This window comes from Vigna angularis, chromosome 2 (assembly GCF_016808095.1).
Source record: "Vigna angularis cultivar LongXiaoDou No.4 chromosome 2, ASM1680809v1, whole genome shotgun sequence".
Lineage (NCBI taxonomy): Eukaryota > Viridiplantae > Streptophyta > Magnoliopsida > Fabales > Fabaceae > Vigna > Vigna angularis.
In genome coordinates this window covers 47891947-47913173 of record NC_068971.1, presented here as the reverse complement: position 1 = coordinate 47913173, position 21227 = coordinate 47891947, and the positions used below count along the sequence as shown (strand labels likewise).

General features: G+C 32.2%; 3 protein-coding genes across 3 annotated transcripts; all 3 read left to right on the top strand.

Annotated features, from left to right (window-relative positions):
• Window positions 1–158: 158 nt before the first annotated feature.
• Window positions 159–1354, top strand: LOC108328087 (uncharacterized). Its single transcript, XM_017561880.2, has 5 exons — window positions 159–485; window positions 600–687; window positions 783–853; window positions 950–1006; window positions 1104–1354. Exons 1-5 carry the CDS (start codon window positions 375–377, stop codon window positions 1251–1253), a joined length of 477 nt encoding a protein of 158 aa, XP_017417369.1. The 5' UTR covers window positions 159–374; the 3' UTR covers window positions 1254–1354.
• Window positions 1355–3768: 2414 nt separating this feature from the next.
• Window positions 3769–11372, top strand: LOC108329403 (importin subunit alpha-2). The gene is made up of 11 exons (XM_017563583.2): window positions 3769–4385; window positions 5569–5665; window positions 5743–5834; window positions 5914–6045; window positions 6324–6509; window positions 8275–8438; window positions 8535–8613; window positions 10026–10154; window positions 10257–10384; window positions 10476–10854; window positions 10993–11372. Exons 1-10 carry the CDS (start codon window positions 4170–4172, stop codon window positions 10849–10851), a joined length of 1599 nt encoding a protein of 532 aa, XP_017419072.1. The 5' UTR covers window positions 3769–4169; the 3' UTR covers window positions 10852–10854; window positions 10993–11372.
• Window positions 11373–17289: 5917 nt separating this feature from the next.
• Window positions 17290–18068, top strand: LOC108328596 (GATA transcription factor 16). Its single transcript, XM_052873673.1, has 3 exons — window positions 17290–17334; window positions 17419–17539; window positions 17635–18068. Exons 1-3 carry the CDS (start codon window positions 17309–17311, stop codon window positions 17845–17847), a joined length of 360 nt encoding a protein of 119 aa, XP_052729633.1. The 5' UTR covers window positions 17290–17308; the 3' UTR covers window positions 17848–18068.
• Window positions 18069–21227: the final 3159 nt, after the last annotated feature.

Below are 21227 nucleotides of genomic sequence, written 5' to 3'. Positions count from 1 at the left end.
ATTTGCGGGAATTGAGGTGTCATTTGCATGAGGGAGGGTGAAAATATCTTATTCTTTCTTTCTTTCTCATGGCCCTGGGCAGGGGGTCTGGAAGTTTCTTCCAATATATCTTCCTATCTATCTATGCCCACCAAACAAAAAGGCACCGCGGTCAGCACAAGATATTTTTTTCTCTCACTTCCCCGCCGCTGCACCACAACTCTCGCTCATCAATTTACCCTTTTCTCCTCCCCTTTCTTTTATAACCCTCACTCCCTGTTTTGTCCATATTATTCCCATGTCCTTCACCTTCTATCCGTTCCAACCTCCATTCCTCCCTTGATTGCGTCTTCCTCTATTTTCATCTCTACTGCCTTCATCTTCTCTTCCCTTCCATGGATCGGGAAGGAGGATCCAACGGCGGATCTTGCTACTACTCCGTTCTCGGGATTCGTAGGGACGCCTCCTTCTCTGATATTCGCACTGCCTACCGCAAACTCGCCATGGTAAAATAAAACATAAAACCCCCTACCGTTTCTTATTCTCTTTCTATTTTAATTCTTTTCTCAATTATCACAAATTATGTTTTTTCTTTTTTAATTTTGGCCCTGACTGCGCAGAGGTGGCACCCGGATAAGTGGACTCGGAATCTCGCAACCGCCGGAGAAGCCAAGCGGCGGTTTCAGCAAATCCAAGAAGCTTACTCAGGTGAGGTTACATCATCACCGTAATTATCTTTTTAATTGTTGCAAAATTGATAATCGGTAATGATGATTTTGGATTCTGTGGATATGCCGTAACAGTTCTTTCCGATCAGTCTAAAAGATCAATGTACGATGCTGGCCTCTACGACCCTCTGGAGGAAGAAGACCAAGTCTGTATTGTTTTCTTTCATTTTTGTTTGATTATTGTTGTAGTATAATTTAGCCACGCATTTTGTATGTGTATATTATTTGTTTCCAATGCGCAGGAGTTCTGTGATTTCATGCAAGAGATGATATCGATGATGAACAATGTAAAAGACGAGGTAATGATTTTAATGATTGATTGAGTTGTATTGTTTTTTTTTTTTTTCTTTTGGAGTGTCGTAGGTAATGTGTATGTTGTGTTTGAATGCGATGCAGGGGGACAGTATGGAGGACCTACAGAGGATGTTCGTGGAGATGGTGGGGGGTGATGGGATTGACTTGAACCAGGATCAGATGGCTGGGAAGCGAGGACGTGTCAATGGATCAAGAGGCAATGCGGCCAAGCGCAGCAACTCTCGATCTTAGTGCGTCACACTCAATCCTTTCTTGTAACTTCCCACACTTTTCTTACTGAAAACTAGATCATTGAAATGAAAATCCTTACAAGGGTTCCTTCTAGACATTTATATCTGTGATGCCTCCTAATTTTACTGTTACTTACACTTTTCATTTCATTGTGTTTTTTCATGACACCACTGAAACATAAGCATAACACGTGTATGTCATGTTAAAACTAATTAATGAAAAGTACCATTGTCGGTCTGACATTTTGAATTTTGAATTTAAGTAATGTAAAAAATTAGTATAAGTACTGTTATTTTTTTAGACTATATGCCAAGAGTTAACTCATTCTTACTATTTTAAGATACATATTACATATGCAATTTATTCTCAAAGATAATATTGAAAAGGTAGGGTCAGGGACAAGTAGTTTCCTATTTATCGAAATCATTTAGTTGGGTGTAGGAGGCTTCTAGTTCTTGTCCTTATGTTATGGGCTTATATAAAAAAGTTGTGTATGTACGCATTAGTATTTATCTTAGTATAGATGAAAGAAAATATTATAATATTCAATTCGTTTCAAACTTATCTTAATATTTAGTTGGTTTCAAACTCGTGCTTAATTTAATTCTTTCAAACTTGGGAATAACTCAAGTCTTCAATTCAATCACTCTGAGCTAGACCTTGTTATAACTGAGTTAACGTTCTTAAACATATGTGAATTTGTAAACAACCATGAAATAAATTTTAATTTTTTTAATATGTAGATATTGCAAATTTACATATGAATACTAATACTGAAATAGTTGTTTATTAGTTTTAAAAGGAGTTAGTCTAAATGTTTTATTTTGTTGATGGCTAATGATATTTAATAATGATATTTAACAATATTTTTTTGACAACATTTTATCATCTTCTATATCTTCTATATGTTGATGTTGATGATGTGTTGATGTTTATAATTATTATTAATTGTAGAATAATTTATCACGTTGTTATCAAATGTCAAATATCATTATCCTTTGTTGAATTGGGTAATATATCTGAGTGTTGGTACTTAATGGATATTTAAGTGTTATATCATATGAAAACTATTTTCTTATTTGTGCAGCATATGATTATAGCTTTAAAGTTTAAGAAGTTTAGTTATATCTTTAGAACACTTACAGATTTAGAAAAGTGTCTTTGGTTTAATATATAGGAAAATATAAATAGAAAAAATATATAAAGTGAAAATATAAATAAGAAAAATGTTAACTTTGGTGAACTAGTTTTGTATAGCTCTTTCAGTGATAGGTAATGTGTAGTTCCAAATACACACGAATGTGAAGACCTTTGATATGTAAACCCAAAACTATTATTACAATTCCAATTGATCAATCAGCTCGGTTGTTACCAACTTTTTTTTTTCTCTCATTAACTTTTTTCATTATCTTGATTTTCTAAAGAGTGTATACGATTTCTTTGCTTGGGAAAATTTTCATAGCAAAATTAATTTTGAGAAAAAATTGACATTTTAATAAAGTGACAAAGTATCTCATGACAATGATAATTTATGTTTTTAAATAACTTTGTTTCAAATTAGTATAAATGATCTTTTATCATAGAAAAAAATGTCACTCATACAAAGGGTTAATCACTCAATAAACGAGCCAATACTCGTGACAAAACAAAAAATGTCACTATAAATCAATATATCACCCAATCACTCAACAGAAATATATATAATAAAGAAAAAATTACGAATTAATTGTACAAATATAAGTGTAATTACCTTAATACTGTCTTTTATGAAATTAATAATTGTTTAATAATTTTAATTTGATATTATTTTTTTCTTTCTCACTATTTTATTCTTAGCTCTTTTTTTTTAAAAAAAATCTATCTTAGATGTTGAAAGATATGCCAAAAGTAATGCAATCATGTAAACTTTAACTCGTTAATATAATTTGTCCCATGTGTTAATATTAACATGTATCCGATAACATAAAAACAAATAAATTATAGTTGGTTTAATAGAATAAGTATTAACATTTCATTCGTATAATAACAAAACTATATTATTAATACGATAATTTAGTTATATTCAAGTTTTGTTAATAATTAATGTAATTAATTCTATAAAATTTCTACACGCTTTTATTAAATAGAAAATTAATGGTAGCATGCAATTAACATGAAAAAAATATCAAGGATTTCAAATTTACTTGCACATCAATATTTTTTTTTCTTTTTAATAAATATAAGTGACAATCAGTAAACGTTAAACTTGTATTTAATTATCTTAAACATTAACGTAGTTCAAAGAAAATTAAGACAGAAAAATGTTGCTTTAAAAATGCACTAAAAGCAAAATTTCATGATAATTATTATACTTAACCGATTATTTATCCAAAATTGTGTTTTATTTGACTACTAATTTATATCCAAAAATATATTCATTTGGAGAATATATCCATTTTCTTAGGTCTACAAAAGTATAAAGTTAAATAGAGTGGTAAAGTGTCTGGTTGAGTAACGGGAAAAGCTCAATGCACCAATAATATTGCTTACTTTTTGGGCCAACCGTGGAATTGAACAGTCCAAGTATTTGAGGCCCAACGAGGAATAATCACAGAGGAGGATTTTTGTTGGAATGCAAACAGCGTGTTGGTAGCCGTACGAAACAAACCTTTCCTCCAAAATTAAAGTAGCTTTTTCCCTCATCTTTAAATTCAAAAACGAAGTGGCATTTCCGTAAATGCACGCCGATCCAAGTCTTATTCCGTCACGCTTAATAAACCCTCTCGTTTCGCTTCTCTTTTCAAACTCCTAAACCATAAAACCCCAAACCCACTTCATCGTATTCTTCCTCTATTCTCTCACTTTGCAGTCTCCAACCCTACGGTTCGATTACCCAATCAATCCAATTCCAAATCCGAATCCTTCCATTTCAACACCATGTCGTATCGGCCGACAGCAAACTCCAGGACCGAGCTTCGTCGGAACCGTTACAAAGTCGCCGTGGACGCTGATGAAGGTCGGCGGCGGCGAGAGGATACCATGGTGGAGATTCGAAAGAACCGTAGGGAGGAGAGCTTGCAGAAGAAGAGACGTGAGGGTCTCCAATCTCAGCAGATTCCTGCGTCAGTTCATTCTACTGCAATAGAAAAGAAGGTCAATCTTGATCAACTTTAGAATAAAGTTCACCTGATGTTTTGTTTCGTTATTTCTTTAATTTTTGAAACACTTTGTGCAAATTCAAATGATTATAAAAATACTCATCTGACTCCTCCAAGTTCGACAAGTGATTAGGGTAGGAATTCGATTGTGCTGGTAGAATTCTGGTTTTTGAGTTTATATTGCATGTTTCATTTGACGTGTTTCGATGCACATTTATTTGTTTGTCTGTTGTAAGGGAAATACTATGATGTAAAGCAATTCATAGTATTCGTTGATTACGAAATGGGGGATAGTCTATCCCCTCTCTCGCTGGTTCTTTTGTGGTGTGCATGTATCTATACAGAGCGATACAGTTGACTGTACTTGTTAGGGAAGTTAAAATTGGTCATTATTTAAAGCTTCTGTTAAGATTTCAGTTACAAGCTGTTGTGCTTGCAATTTGTGTTTGATGAATTCATCAACACTTTCGAATCATTGATTTTGCCACTATTTACTTGATTTTGAAAATGCCTTGTTTGATGAACGCTAGTCCTCCCTCTGCAAGTTTGGTGTTCTCGCAGTGGAATATGTATTTTCAAGGCCTTCAGAAAAACACATAATCTATTCTGGTCTGACATGCGTTGCTTCTTCACAATCTTGATCAAGTCACAAGTACATTTAACTTGGATGATTAACTTGGAGATATCCCACAAGGCAGTGTCTTCATTTGTCATTGTGATGGCTCCAGTCACAAACTGCAGCTTGTTCTTTGATTACAAACCTCTTTTCATTGCACTTTCCGTCTCATGAATGATAGTTACTAATATTCATCGGTGGAGGGAAGGGGATCATCCGTGGGTTTTATCCAGGATACTTACTAGACTAGAGTGATTTAGATCTGCCATAGTTGAAAGGATGAGCACAAATAACTGAAATGTAAGTTAAGAAAGAGGTCAAAGATTGCAATGACGTAAGATGCATGAATTTGGGGAAATGATCTTTGCTGATGAATTTGATTGGAATAACATGCTTATACTTTATATACAGGAGGATAAGCAAAAACTGACTTGTAACAAAAATCTTTAAAGAAGCTTTAAATAGGGACCAACCATAACTGTATTAGTAGTACATAAGTCGGATTGACATGAACCAGAAACAGGATAGCCTACTGAGATGTTTATTTTCTATCTTGCTGTAGTTGGAACAGCTACCAGCCATGGTTGCAGGTGTTTGGACTAATGACAATAACATGCAGTTTGAGGCCACAACTCAGTTTCGGAAGATGCTTTCAATTGGTTAGATATTGGTCTGATATTTGCTTTTGGTTCCGAATGTGAATGGTTTTTGACAAATTCTGTTTTTGTCTGGTCAGAACGTAGCCCACCCATTGAGGAGGTTATTCAAGCTGGTGTAGTTCCACGGTTTGTTGAGTTTTTAACGAGGGAAGATTTTCCAATGCTGCAGGTTTGTTATTATGTTTTACTTTGTGTAGTCAACATTCATCTCTGCTTATATGTTCCCTTGACTCTATTTAATGTTGTAGTTTGAGGCAGCTTGGGCTTTGACAAATATAGCTTCTGGAACATCTGAAAATACTAAAGTGGTAATTGATCATGGTGCTGTCCCTATTTTTGTAAAGCTCCTTGGTTCTCCCAGTGATGATGTCCGTGAACAGGTATATTCATGTACCTTTTCATTTCTTTTTTATCACTAATTAATGATATATAAATTATATGTATTCTTAAAATGAGATTAAATAACTTTTATGTTGCTCAACCAGAAAATGTATTTGTTGATTTTGGTTTTGGATGATGTGCTATATGCTGGTATAAGGGTATCATGTTTGTCCTAGAGTTGTTACTTGGTTACTTTTAGCTATGATTTGCATAAGAAGATAGCAGTAGCTGGCAGTTTTTATCGTTTAACATTTTTGTGTGTTTTGGGGATAATCAGGCTGTATGGGCATTAGGAAATGTTGCTGGAGATTCTCCTAGATGTCGAGATCTTGTTCTTAGTCATGGAGCTTTGCTTCCTCTATTGGCACAATTAAATGAGCATGCCAAACTTTCTATGCTAAGAAATGCTACTTGGACACTCTCAAATTTCTGCAGGGGAAAACCACAGCCTCCTTTTGATCAGGTATTAAGTTATGTTTTCCATGGCCTGAAAAAAATGAAATTTTGGCACCTTCCTATTTGTTGTTAAATTCTCTACCATTGTGAAATGATCTGACACAATTGTTCTGTTCATTTTTAATTTTCTTGTTGAATACCATATGCATGTATTATTACCTGGGAAAAATGCTTGCTCTCCACTATATTGAATTATTTTAGAGTTGTTACTTCCTTTATCTTTTTATTCTTCATGTTCCTATAAATTGAAACCTTTAATGTAGGGGTGTTCAGAACTGAATCAATAAAGACAAAAAATCGAAAACCAAACAAAACCAATATTTTTCTGGATCTAATTTTTTCTCAACCAATTGGTTTGCTTCAATTTTTCGGGTTGGAAGTCAAGAACTAAATCAAACTGCATATTGAATTGAAATGTTGTGTGATATATTTCAAACTAATTAGTAAGTACTTAAGTATGATTCTTTTTAGGGATTGTTGTATAGTTTGATTGTATTGTGATTGGAGTACATAGATTTATATTTATCAAAACATGGCAACTCGTCAGAGCAAGTTAAAGATATGATTATCAAATTTGACAGCAATTCTCTTTGACAAATTTTACTTGTTAAATGTTTAACAATTTTGTTATAACCAAAACCGCAAAGAACTCATTGTAACCAAACTGCAAAAAAATGGTTTGATTTGAATTTTATATCAAATTAAAACTTAACCAAACCAAACTATACTTGATTTTATGTTTGGTTTGGGTAATTTTTAATAAAGAACTGAACAAAATTAAGATGCAAATACTCATAATTTTTTTGTGATAACATTGTAATATTAGGAAATTGTACTGTGACATTTTATTTTCTCTGTGACAGCTATAGCTGATTAAATTTTATCATTTGCTAATAATGGCCGTATTGTTGAAAAAGTATGGGCATGATTCATACTGAATAGAAAACTTGTAGATCTAATTGTTGGTTCAGTTTGTTGCTGGTTTTCTATGATTCAGATATGTGGTAGGTGTATTGGCTATATATATATATATATGTCTGATATGGTGATATGATTATTGTTAAAGTACACGGGATGTGCTATTTCGAGGATATTACATACACATAAAATTTATAACGTGTTTGTGCCCCTGTTTCTTTTAGTCATTTTACTCCATCCCTGTAAAGTTGTATTGTGGTCTTTGTTATTTTAGAAACATCAGACCTGTTATCCAATTTCACTTAGCCGTGAAATCACTCATTGGTAAACTCCTAATGTCATGGACTAAAAATGGTTGAGTAAATTATAACCTTCACCCATCGAGATTTTGTGAGATTGCACAACCTCTTGGGTAGTTTGTTTAATCACATGAAACCCTTGAAGTGTCAATTTAATTTTCTGAAATAATTAACAGGGATGCAAATATGTTTTCTAAGAGAATTAAAATGAATGTACTGTTAACGGGTTATTTAAGCCAATGTAGTAAATATATAATTGCTTTTAATGTTGAAACTAGAAGCATACTTCTTGTACATTCTTAACAAAATAGAAATTATAAATAATTGTCATCATAATTAACACTTAGTCTTTTACAAACATGAATGGTACTAATCTTCCCGTGAACATCATATGGATAATTTCCATGTGTCGTTTATCTAAAGCCAATGCTTCTGTCTTATGCATGCTTCATCTTTAGCCATCTCAAATTTCGTATCTGTCTTCTAAATCTTGAATACTTATGTGAAGCAAAATACATTTTGTTCCCAGTTTTGATTGAGGATTTATTAATTCAGGTTAAACCTGCTCTTCCAGCTCTTGCCAATCTTATCCATTCAAATGACGAAGAAGTCTTGACTGATGCCTGTTGGGCACTTTCTTATCTTTCTGACGGTACAAATGACAAAATTCAGGGTGTAATTGAAACTGGTGTTTGTAGCCGGCTTGTTGACCTTCTGACGTGAGTAGTGTGAACTCAATTATCTATACGGAAAAGTATATGCGTTTCAGTGTTGTTTTGCTGTCAAATTCTAAATATTATTTTACTCTTATTCAGGCACACTTCCCCCTCAGTGCTTATTCCTGCTCTTCGTACTGTTGGAAATATTGTCACTGGAGATGATTTGCAGACCCAGGTATTAAGTTCATTAGTTTATTATGACTGTGTTTGGCTATATCATATACAGATTACAATGTCACTGGCTCTTTTTGTGTTAATCCTAGTAGTAGCAGGAAGCAAACTGATAAACAAGAAGATAAATATTTTAATTGAATTAAATGGATATTACAGAAAATAGGAGAGGTATGTCCTCCAAGGTATCACAGAGGATTAGTCCTTTAATAAAGACCAAACTCGACCCTCAAATCATATAAGACGAATGCCTTGTTCTATGCATCCTCCTCCTATTTATTTGCCTCACAACACAAGCACATAGTATGTTGTTGTGTTCAACACTTGTTGGACGCACCTTCCTTCAACATGTGTCTGAAATTTCTCAACAGTGTCACAATTAAAAAATATCCTTTTTAGCTCATACACGTAAAGAAAGTGAGCCAACACCTATTCTTGACTAAACACTTCTTAGACACTACTATCATAAAATGGTAAAATAATGTATTTTTCTAGTCTTGTTTAGTTATTTGAATTATTAACATACAGTTTTCTACCAAACTCCTGACAAACTGGTACAATGCCGAACCCGAACTGTACTCAAGGAGGAAATCTCCTTTAAAGAAGAAAAATACTGCAAAAAGAGAAAGAGACAGCATAATGGAATAAATGCTAGGTACGTCAGTCCCTAGATTCAGCCCCCAATTTACTAATTTCCATCCGATCCTCACTCATGTTTTCTTTCACCTCCCAGTCATTACACCATCTTGGTCTCCAATACCTTACTTCCATATGAACATTCTGTGTAACTCTCCCACTCCGATTACTGTTTCATATCCCACCTTGTCATAAAAGAATAATTTCCCATCATCTAACACTTTTGTGCAGCACTAGTTACTAAATGACATCGCTAACTTTTTGATCAGTCATGGTTGTTTTAGTGCTTTTTGAAATTATCACTTGTTAACAAGTCCTAGGTTCTTGTTAGACTTCTTGGATTTTCTTTAAATCTGTTAGATGTTAAGATGTGTGTTTATGTTAATTGGGCTCAGCCCATTATGTATTAAGGGTCTTGGCCCATATCTTACATTATAAATAAACTACCCTATGTGTATGCAAAATACACAAGGGAGATTTCTCCCAATCTTCTCCATTATTCACAAAATCCTTTTACTATGTTAAGTGCCAAGGAGAGGTGTTATTACTAAGATCAGGCTTAAACCTTTTTTCAGACTGGATTGACTTGTTCAGGATATGCAAAAGGGATTTTTGTTAGAGTACAATATAGTGAATTCTCTTCATTTTTCTGTAGAGACTTTATTGCTGGGTTGTGTGTAATCGTTGTATGTAATGCTTTGAGTAGTTAACTCTGCGTAGACACACAAGCACAGTAATATGCAATTTTTGTTTGTACTGATTTTGTACTTTCTTGCTTAGGTCATCATCAACCATCAAGCTCTTCCTCGTCTCTTGAATCTCTTGACCAATAATTATAAAAAAAGCATAAAGAAGGAAGCTTGCTGGACTATATCAAACATCACAGCTGGGAACAAACAACAGATTCAGGTATAGACTATTTTGGGGGTCTTCATTGTGTTGTAATTGTGCATTTATGTTAGTTAAATTTTAGGGGTCTTCTTTTTATCTTTAATTTCTGGATATCTGCAGGATGTAATTGAGGCTGGTCTAATTGCTCCTCTGGTCCATTTACTTCAAAATGCTGAGTTTGATATCAAGAAAGAGGCTGCGTGGGCTATCTCAAATGCTACGTCTGGTGGATCTCATGAACAAATCAAGTATGGGGAGATTCTTTTGTTTAGATTTTAGAATGTTCCCTTGAGATTTATTGGTGTAACAAGGTTATGAATCTTTTTCCCTGGTTGGCAGGTTCCTTGTAAGTCAAGGATGTATTAAGCCCTTGTGTGATCTTCTCTTATGTCCTGATCCTAGGATTGTGACAGTTTGTTTGGAAGGTCTTGAAAACATCTTGAAGGTAGGAGAAGCTGAGAAAAACGTGAGCAATACTGATGGTGTGAATCTATATGGCCAAATGATTGATGATGCTGAGGGGTTAGAGAAAATTGAGAACCTCCAGAGTCATGATAACACTGAGATTTATGAAAAGGCAGTAAAGATTCTTGAGACATACTGGACGGAGGAAGATGATGAAACTGTGCCTCCAGGGGATGCTTCTCAGTCAGGCTTCAACTTTGGTGGCCACGAATTTCCTTCAGTGCCTTCTGGTGGATTCAACTTTATTTAGAAGGTATTCTTGCTTTATTATAACAACATTATGTTTGTTGTGTCTGCAAATTTTTTATTTGAACTAGTAATGTTTAGAACGTTTGCTTTTGTGTGCTGTTCTTTATCGCATGGGCATTATTTTGAATTTTGTTAACTGCAGGCGTTTTGGTTGGTCTATCAGTAAAGTCTGACAGCCCAACAGTTGGGGTCAAGTCAATGCCTTTTCATTGTACTTGGATCCTTCAAGTTCAGCCTTGGTAAATAGAGGGTTGCTGGACTCGCTTGGGTTATGGCTGGGTTTACATACATCATGAGACAGATGAGTTGTGGCTTGATTTTCTTAGCCACTTTAGATTTATAGATACTTGAGTTTGCTTTCTGCCAAATGATCAACTGATCATTCCGCGAGTGATTTGGTTTCTAGAAAATTTATGTTCAGTCGTGATATTTTCTGTCATAGATTGGAGTCAGTAAGCACCATTTGTGACTCTGGATGTTTTGGCCCGATACCATCACAAAAATGCCACTATCTTTCCTTCATTTTATGATGGAGTTTTTGTTTTACCGTTGTAATTTCTTTTGAAGTTTACCGTGAAGTTCTATTCATTATGTTCTCTGTGGTCCGGTCGAGGTTCGTCGGGGTTTAGGAAAAAATTCTAAAACAGAAAATTCTTTGCAACAATGTCTTTTTTTCAGAAATCATACTTTGTTGCTTGCTGAGATTTTCTCACATTGTTTTTTCATTCATGCATTCTGTCATATGTGCACATTTAATATAAGTGTACACCCGTGCCCGCACGTTGCAAATATATAGTATAGAAACTGGGATTTTGTCTAACAATATTTTTAGAAAAGAGAATAATAAGTGTGACGTAGCTATTTAATTAACAGGAAAACATGAGGTTGTCACTATCCAAATGATTTAGGGCAAACTATTTTCCCTCCATGTGAATTTTTTTGAGAATGGAACAGTTAGTAACTGAACTTATATTAAGGAAGTTTGTTCTTGATACTCAACATAAATGTTATTCCACATTTTAAAACACGTTCACCATGAGGAGATTGACATTTGATAAAGTCATTGTAGAGTAATCGTTGGATAAATGAAGTTTGTTTTAAGAGGAGAATGTAAAAACTGTTGCTTATATTTTAGGAATGTAGATATGAGAAGCGTTGACCTGGATGAGCAATCAATAATGGAATTGGACGAAAAAAAATAGAAAGTCCTACAGACGTCCTCCTTACATTAATTGATGTCCATAACTAAAATTATGCTTCTTTATGAAATCCTCTATCTGTATAATATTTTCATTTATGAAATATTTAGATCCATATCTGGTGTTCGGTTCGGTGTATAATTCTAATCGATTCCTATATGATTTTTTAAATTTGAATCTAAATGAGGCATGACCTTGGAAATGTCAGCATTACAAAAACGAGTTCTGCTCGTCTAAATAACTTTCCATTTGAATTGAGAAGATTTCCCACAATGTACACAGAAATTATGTCACCTTTAGCAAGACAATAAATTTAAATAAATGAAAAAAATAAATGTTATGATATTTATCTACATAAGAGTAAAACAAATTAACATTCGTTTATTTTAAAAACACACTACTTTCTTATCCTCATATATATATATATATATATATATATATATATATATATATATATATATATATATATATATATATATATATATATATATATATATATATCGTTTTACTTCAACTAATTTATTAATAGTGTGGAAATATAAGATTGACTTAATGGTAAAATTAAAAAAAAAAATGAAAGAGGCTGAGTTCAATTTTTTTACTAATACTTGAAAAATATAATGTTGGTTTAATGAATCTGGAAAGAAGGATGAGAGAGATAATGGATTTAACTCCTCCCATTAATAAATAATAACCATTAACGTTGCCAATTCAAAAAAGAAAAAGAAAAAAAATCTAACAATAACATTCCACTTAAACTAAATAAAGTATTCATATGACTTTGTACAAAAAGTAATTTTTATAATCATTACCTTTTAATTTCATAGGACTTAGGACACAAATACTCATTAGTTATATAAGGATATTTGTTAAATTAAGTATTATCTTATATTTTCAAATTAATTAACGCAAGTTTTAATTTATTTGGTGATGTTTTCACGGTTAATTAAAATATATTCTCAATTAAATATGCTTAATTATATATATTCTTTTACTCTTATAAGGTAGAAAGCTAATTAACAATATACATTATTAACTAATTCTTATTAAAGTTTTCACCTTTAATTAAAGTATATTATTAATTATGTAAAAATTCATTCAATCACATAATTTTTTTAAAATTTAATCAAACTAAATTCTAAATTAAAATTAAAAATCTTGGACTCATACACCATGCTAACTTTGTTGTAATGTAAAAATTATTACTTTTACTTGATTTAGAAGCAAAATATATAGATAAAAGTAAATCACAACAATAATAAAAAAGAACAAACCAATTATTGTATTCTAACATTAAAATCCATTAAGAAATTATCCAGAGGCTTGACACTCAATTGAATAGGGATAACAATGGGTCGGGTTGGATCGGGTACGAATAGTGTTTATCTGCAATTCGACTCGCCGGATAAAACTATACCCATTATTCGCCCACTATCCGCACGAATACCCATTTAGAAAATACCCGCGGATACTTGCAAAAAAAATATTTTATATATTTTTAAAATAAAATTTAAATCAAATTAAAAAAAAAAAAAAAAAAAAATATATATATATATATATATAATATAATAAATTAAGTTAAATATAAATTAAAATTTAATTTTAATTAAATTTAACCTAATAAAATATAATTTTATTTTATTTTTAATTAAATTTAATTAAAAAATATATAATTTTTTTTTGCGGGTAACGGGTACGCGCGGGTTGGGTAGTATATTACTCGTACCCACTCGTTTAGAAGTCGGTATTAAAATACCCGCTACTCGTTACCCGTGAATAGTAAATATCCGCGGATAGTAACTGTCTGTCACGGATTTTACCTGCGGATACTTATGCCAGGAGATTTTTTTGCCATCTCTACTATTGAATGTAGAAATAAAATAAAAATATAAATTAGGCTCCCCAAAGGGTTCCTAAGCACCCCTACTGTGTTTTCCTAAGTCTTTTTAATATTCTTTCTAATAATGTAATCTCCTCCCATCATCTTTTAAATAATCTAATATTTTCAAGATATATTTGATTGTTTTGAAGATCTAAATAGATTTCAGAAGATCTTACGAGATTCAAAAGGATTTGACAAATATTTTTACTAGTATAGTTAAATAATGTAATTATTTAAAAATATCAAATAAAATATCTAAAGATATATTTTCTCCAAATTATTGTTTATCATAAACATTTATTAATTATCAAAGTCTTTTTGTAAAAAAAAATAGAGAAAATCGCAAGGTCCAATTTTTGTTTCTTGATCCCTTTTTTTGGCTTAACCAAATTTCTTCACTTTTTTCTTGTCTTCTTCATGGAATGCTTGATTGACTTCTTGTGGTTTTAATTATTTGTTGTTCTTGGATTTGTCATGAAATTTTAATCAATTTATCCACACCTTTATTAACTCAACTTAGTTGCAGTTGTTCTAACACCTTAAAATATCCAAAAAAAACATTTATGTAACGCAAAAACTATTTTTAACATGTTTTTATATCTCATGCTAAATAAATTTAGTTATTACAAATCTTAATTAAAATATTTTTTAAAGCATAAAAACCAATTAAGGATTTAAGATTAAAGGCTTAATGAAAACATAAATATGCTATCATTAACATTGGAAATCTCACATCGACTAGAGATAAAATTAATTTGGAGTGTATAAATGGATGAAAACCTCACCTTACAAGTTGATTTTGTAAGATTGAACTAAGCTTAAAATTCATTTTTTAACATAAAGAAAAGGGATAGAGGGAACACATGTCTCCTCATCTTGCAAAACCTCGTCGTAAATGAAGATGAAAGACCTACATAAAAAAAGAGGGAGTAAGATGCTAGGCGCTGAAACATGGATAATATAGGAAGAGTCATGTAAGAAGGGTTAAAAGTTTTGTCGATTGGTGGAAGACTCGTAGAAGATATGAATTGATCTACAAAAAGAATGATGACTTTTCATAATCTCTTAGAGCTTACGTGACCAAAGATATGAAGAGCATGATATGAATGATTTTCAACTATTCTCAATGAAAATTTTTCAATGAGCTTGTATCACAGCACAATGTAACAACCAAACAAATAATATTCATTTTAATTATAGGTGTTCACAACTGCTACTTACTTCAACCATAATAGCTTATGATAGTCTTAAGCATCCAACATACAATATTAATCGATGTTGGACTGACATGTAACTCATCATAAAAACATATTAATATTGTTGCAAGAGATATGATCGAGATCCATAATTAAATGTCACCAAACCAAGGATAGAACTATCAAATTTCAACATTGACAAGTTCTTTCAATATCTTTAAAAATAATTTTATAGCTTAAAATTTAAGAATTGTGTTCTGATAGGTTTTAATAGTTATAAATAGTCTTATCATTCAAAACTAAAAAATGTATATCCTGATAGACATTATATAAAATTAAGTGACTGATGAAAATAAATAAAAAATAGTCTAATAAAGGTAGTTGACTTCCCACCATAATCTGTAAGAAAATATAAGATTTGAGTAAAACTGAAATACGATCCTAATTCTATAATGAAATGAAAATAAATTTAACAAAAAGTAAATTTATTTCGAAAGAAAAAATGCATAAATATTATAAAAAAGCTTTAGAACTTAAAAAACAAACAAATACTGAACACTCTATGTAAAGGTATTTATATTTTATTTCCAGAACATTATCCAAAACCTGATTTAGTGGTAGTTGTGTTCCTTCAATTCTGTTTAATTAAAGTTTTATATTTGAAGAGTTTAGGTTGCACTAAATTTAAACATAATGTTTAATATGATGTGAGAGATCGGAAAGAGCATAGATCTACTCTCCCAATTCACCGACGCCTCTTTTTTTCTCCTTAATGATTAATTGCTCATGCGTATAGCTCTGGAAATTCGTTTCAGTTTAGTGTATTAATTATCAGAATAATTTTTAAATTATTTACAGTTTCTCATAGTAAAAAAATAATTACTTAAAAAAATAAAGTTAGTTCCATGTATACAAATTATATTGTTAAAGTCTTGTTCTTTTTAAATTCAGTTTAGCTGCTAAGTTTCGCAAATTAATTTTATACAAGCCGACCCCTTTATGTTTTGATTATAAAAGTTTTTGTGAGGTTTTTAACTATAGAAGATAATAAAAAATTAAATATTAATGAGTTGTTAATAAGTTTATATAACATATCAATATATTATTTCTAATCCAAACTTTAAATTATTAAATTTGACTTTTTTCTATACGATTTATTTTATTATTTTTAATTAATGTGAAACTTTTTTCATTCAAATTTTTAATTTTTAACTTTTTTTTTCTTAAAATGGTAATTTTATTGGAGTCAAGTCACGTTTTCAAATTGTTTTTCGTCGTTATTAAAAAAATTAAGGAAGATAAAATATGAGCTTGTTTTATACAGTAATTAATTGTAATTAATCATGGTCAATCTATTAACTAGATAATATTTTTCCTTTTTCACCTCCACCTTGAATTCCTAATTATTTTTTTTGTTTCGAAGAGTTTGATAATATCGGAATGTAACTTAGACAGGTCTTTCCATTATTTTGATATCTTTTTTCAAGAAAGTTGGAGAAATGTTTGGAGTATATTATACATGTAAGTTAAAAACTGCAACAAATTGGTGATAGAATCATGCACGTGATTCGTACATTCCAGCTACGTGTTTTATTTTTAAGCTCTTTCATACCATGACCTCCCTCTGTGCTCCTTTGTAATGTTGTTTATCTCAGGTTGTTGTATGTGTAAAATTAAAAGTCTTTTACTAAATGAATAACTGATCCATACAAGGTTTTAATTGTTGTATTTGTACATAAAGAACATAAATTATCTTGTAAAATTTGAAAAGATTACAGTGACTATTGCATTATATCTTGGAAAATGGTAATGGTAGCAGAGAAAATAAATAATAAAGTTGCTACTGATTACAAATATTTTGGGTCCCATGCAAAGCCAAACCTCATCTCTAAGACATGGTTATGCATAATCAGCTTCTGCTTAAATGCAATCTCCTCAACCAATCATAATCCTTCATTCTCATTATGTATTCCTGAGATTCATAATACAATCATACAACCCTCTTGAAATTTCCATTCACCCACTGTGCCAGTGTGAGTAGGGGAACCAGACACGTCACACGGACACGTGCCAGGGTAAAGACACAAGGGCATTTCGGTCATTCAAGGCTACCACTAGGGTTTTTCAGGTACATTCACATAGTCGGTTGTTGTGTTGTGTGGCCATTTTCCTTTTTGCTGCATGCGATTCGTTTCGGTATTAGTACGGTGCCTCACTCATACTCTCTGGCTCATCCATTCGGTTACTGCTGTTTTTTTTTATTCATTCATAAATTGAGTGTTGCATTGCAGATTGGTAATGATGGATCTGAAGGAATGGTCTTCTCCAGAGCTCAACGAGAGCAAGAAATGCTGCTCCGATTGCAAAACCACCAAGACTCCTCTGTGGAGAGGAGGACCAGCTGGACCTAAGGCCCAACAACACTCATTCCTATTTCATGTTTTTCATCCTTCTCTTCGTTATGGCCTCAATTATTGATTGATTTCTTTTTTATTCTGCTGATGCAGACTCTGTGCAACGCCTGCGGAATCAGGTACCGGAAGAGAGGGAGTTGTTCGAGGAAGAGAGAGGAGGTGGTGGTGTTGCACCGGACATCCTCTGTTGTGAAGAAACAGAGGTGGAAGATGTTGGGAGAAGAGGAACAGGCGGCTGTGTGTTTGATGGCCCTGTCCTGTGGTTTTTTTACCATTCCTTCACTTACCGCATTCCAGGTAACCTAATTACCAGTAATCCACAATCCGACAATCCTTTTTTCATGTCGTATTATACCTAACCTCGTATCTCTGTTTGTCTTTGAGCTTTGTAAAGGTCTTATGTATTGTTGATGATGTTAGGGCCTAGAGGGAATTGTTTCCCCTTTTTTCTTTTACGCTGTTTATAGATAGGTTGAGTTAGTTAGTGATGTAAGTATTCCATGATCAATGGCTGCACTTTTCTCTTCCTTTCTGTTCTTCCATTCTCTCAATTCTATGTTCATACAGTTTTTTTTTTTGTTATTTTCTATATAAACTATGCTAGTCTGGATTGATACTTCTAATTTCTAAATTCCTGTACCATATCTTCTTACTTTCTTTATACAACACTAAATATTATAAAATATTACATATATTTATTATATTTATTGATGCAAGGATATTTATTCTGGATTAGATTAGTTAATTTCGTCTTTTGAATAAAAAAAATGTGTTTAAGTTATTTAACGATTTTTGTTACTTTATTGCGTAGAGTGAGGAAAATAAGGGCTGAAGTTGTATTGTGGAATCCTTTGTTTTAAAAAATTGTGTTCATCTACTGATTTCTTAACCAAAGGATGATATCTTTTTATTTACTGTTTGGGTAAATTATATAGTTTATCATTTTTTTAATTCGTTATTTTAACTTAAAGAGTTTATTAAAATAAAATGAAAATTATGAATGATTAGTTTAATCGTTTATCTCATAAAATACCCTTAAAGATAGCTGTAAATTAGTACGACGAGTAATGGAACTTTTTTTTCTTTTAAATGGATCAACGGCATGTTTATTTTGTATTGAAACAGGGGAATTACAAATTTTGCTTTTAGAAAAGAAGCAAAAGTATAAAATAATAGGACAAAAGTAAGAAATAATAAGACGGAATTAAGATAAACCTACTGTGGAGTTGGAAATCCTAAATTTACTAGAACATGAAAAAAAAAAGTATTTAGAACTACTATTTAAACAACAATAATTATGCAAGACTTCTTGATAGAATCGATTTTAAATGTAATTTAAAAATATCTACGATAAAAAAAATTATGCTTGCTGAAGAATTTTTTTTTAAAAGAAATGAAAATATTTAAAATTTATAAACGAATACTTTAATTATTTAAGATTAAAACATTTTAAGTATGTAATATAATCTGTCTATTGAAATAAAATAACAGTACTTGTATTAAAAAAAACAATTGTCTCCTCCTTTTTCGTATAAATATTTTAATTTCTAATTAATATTAATTAAATTTTTTATAGCTTTAGATATTTTTTAAATTATAAGATATTTAAATATATATTTTATCTAATATTATATTATTTATGATATTATTTTAAAAATAAAATTTTCCAATTCAATCATCAAATTGTAATAATTTATGTTTAATTTTGTTAAAATTACTAACAACAATAAAGGTATAAGATAATTTATGTTATAGTATATTTTGCAAAAATGTATTTTATATTGATTTTTATTTAATTAAAATAATATATAATGGAATTGAAAGATATTTAATGTCACACGAGAATAATGTGTAATTTTATCACCTCATACACACATGTATATATATAAGTTTCTCATCAACATTATTTCTCAAAATTCACGTTGTTATTATATATATTACCCAATGTCTACGAGTAGAATTATTCTAACTATAATAGCATATTAAACCATATAAGCTTATAAGAGATTATACAAATCAGACTTTCTTAAGAAAGTAAAAGATTACTTAGAAATAGAAAAAGGAAGATCATAGAGGCATGTGCACTTATATTTGAGAAAATTAGTAAACTTTTTAATTATGAAAATGTTAATGTTATTTATGAATTTATATGAAAATTTTGGTTTTCTTTTGCTGTATATCTTCAACTCAACACTATCATCATAACCAGTTTGTGTTGTTAACGTGCTGAAACTATTAACACTCAGCTTATTTCTCTTTTGATGCAAAGAAACAATTTTGTTGTTGCATAATCTTGTTATAATGATTTGAGCCTAATGGTTACAATGATTCTAATATGCTTCGAGCTCATTTTTTAAACTATACGCACAAAAGAAAGTAAGTCCTAAGACACACAACACACATAGTTTTCTTTTATATAGTATGTTGGAATTTTAATTTCTTGTTGTATTTCTTAGGATTCAGCAAAGTTTACCTTAACAATTTGGGAAATGATACTTCGACAACAAGTTTTGACAACATTTTGACACGGGCCACGTGTCAAAATGCCATTGGTGCACGTGTAATTGGTTTTCAAAAATTAATTTGACGTGGAAAATGAAGATTCAGAACGCGAGTTTGAAGTTGTGGGGGTCATTTGTGGTTTTCAGAATTTGAATTTTTAGGGTTTGGTAGAGAGAGAAACAGAAAGGTAGTGAGATAGCGCCGTGAGAGAGACTCCGTCTACGTCTTCGTCGCACCCAGCCACCCTTCGAGGCGTTTGACGTCTGCAATCGGCCGACGCGGTTGCTTGCTTGGAGTGCAGAGGTGCTTTGGTGGCCGGTTCTTCGACTGTACCGGAGCATTGCGGTGGTCGCCGGACCGTCGGCTGTGGTAATATTTCCGAACCGTAGACAGAGTCCGTCGACCTCTCTCCCCAGCCCGCCATCGAGTCTTCTTTCGACTCCTTTGATTCCGTCGAGCGTCGCGGTTTGTTGGCGACCAGAGTTCCGCCGGAGTTCCGCCGGCTTCCCGTGTTGTCCGATTCCTTCACCGACGCGTTTTTGGCTGCCGCTGTTCCAAGAGGAGCCACCCACCCAGTCCGTCTTCTGTGTAAGGTCCTTGGCCTTTTGTTAGGGTTTTTTCCCCCGTCGATTGTACTTTGATTGAATTGGCGTAGATGGATTGCTCAAAAGAAGGAGGTTATAAGAATGTAAGTACATAAAATGTTTTGAAAATTGATTTGTTTGTTTGAAACTGAGTTTTTTGATTGTTTATATTTTGAATTTGAATTGTAGTTGCGTTTGCGGGTTTGGTCCGATACAAAAGCGATAGTCAACATTAATGGTATACTTCGAGAAACGAGTGCTGCCGGAGTTCGTGTTCCTCCGACCAGCCACGAGTGCCGCCGGAGTCCGTCCTTATCGGACACGAGTTTTTGTTAGAGGACGCTCGGGCAATACGGGAAACGCTACCGAAAACGAACGACCGTTCACATTACACGACCGAACGCGGTTAGTGTTCAGACATCACTACTTTTTGGACGGTCGGGCAATACGGGAAACGCTACCGAAAACGAACGACCGTTCACATTACACGACCGAATGCTCTAACACTCACTAACACACAGACCGAACGTTCAAAAGGTACACTCCGATCCAGGTCGAACGCAAACAATCACTAACACATGTCAAGATCGAACGCTAACG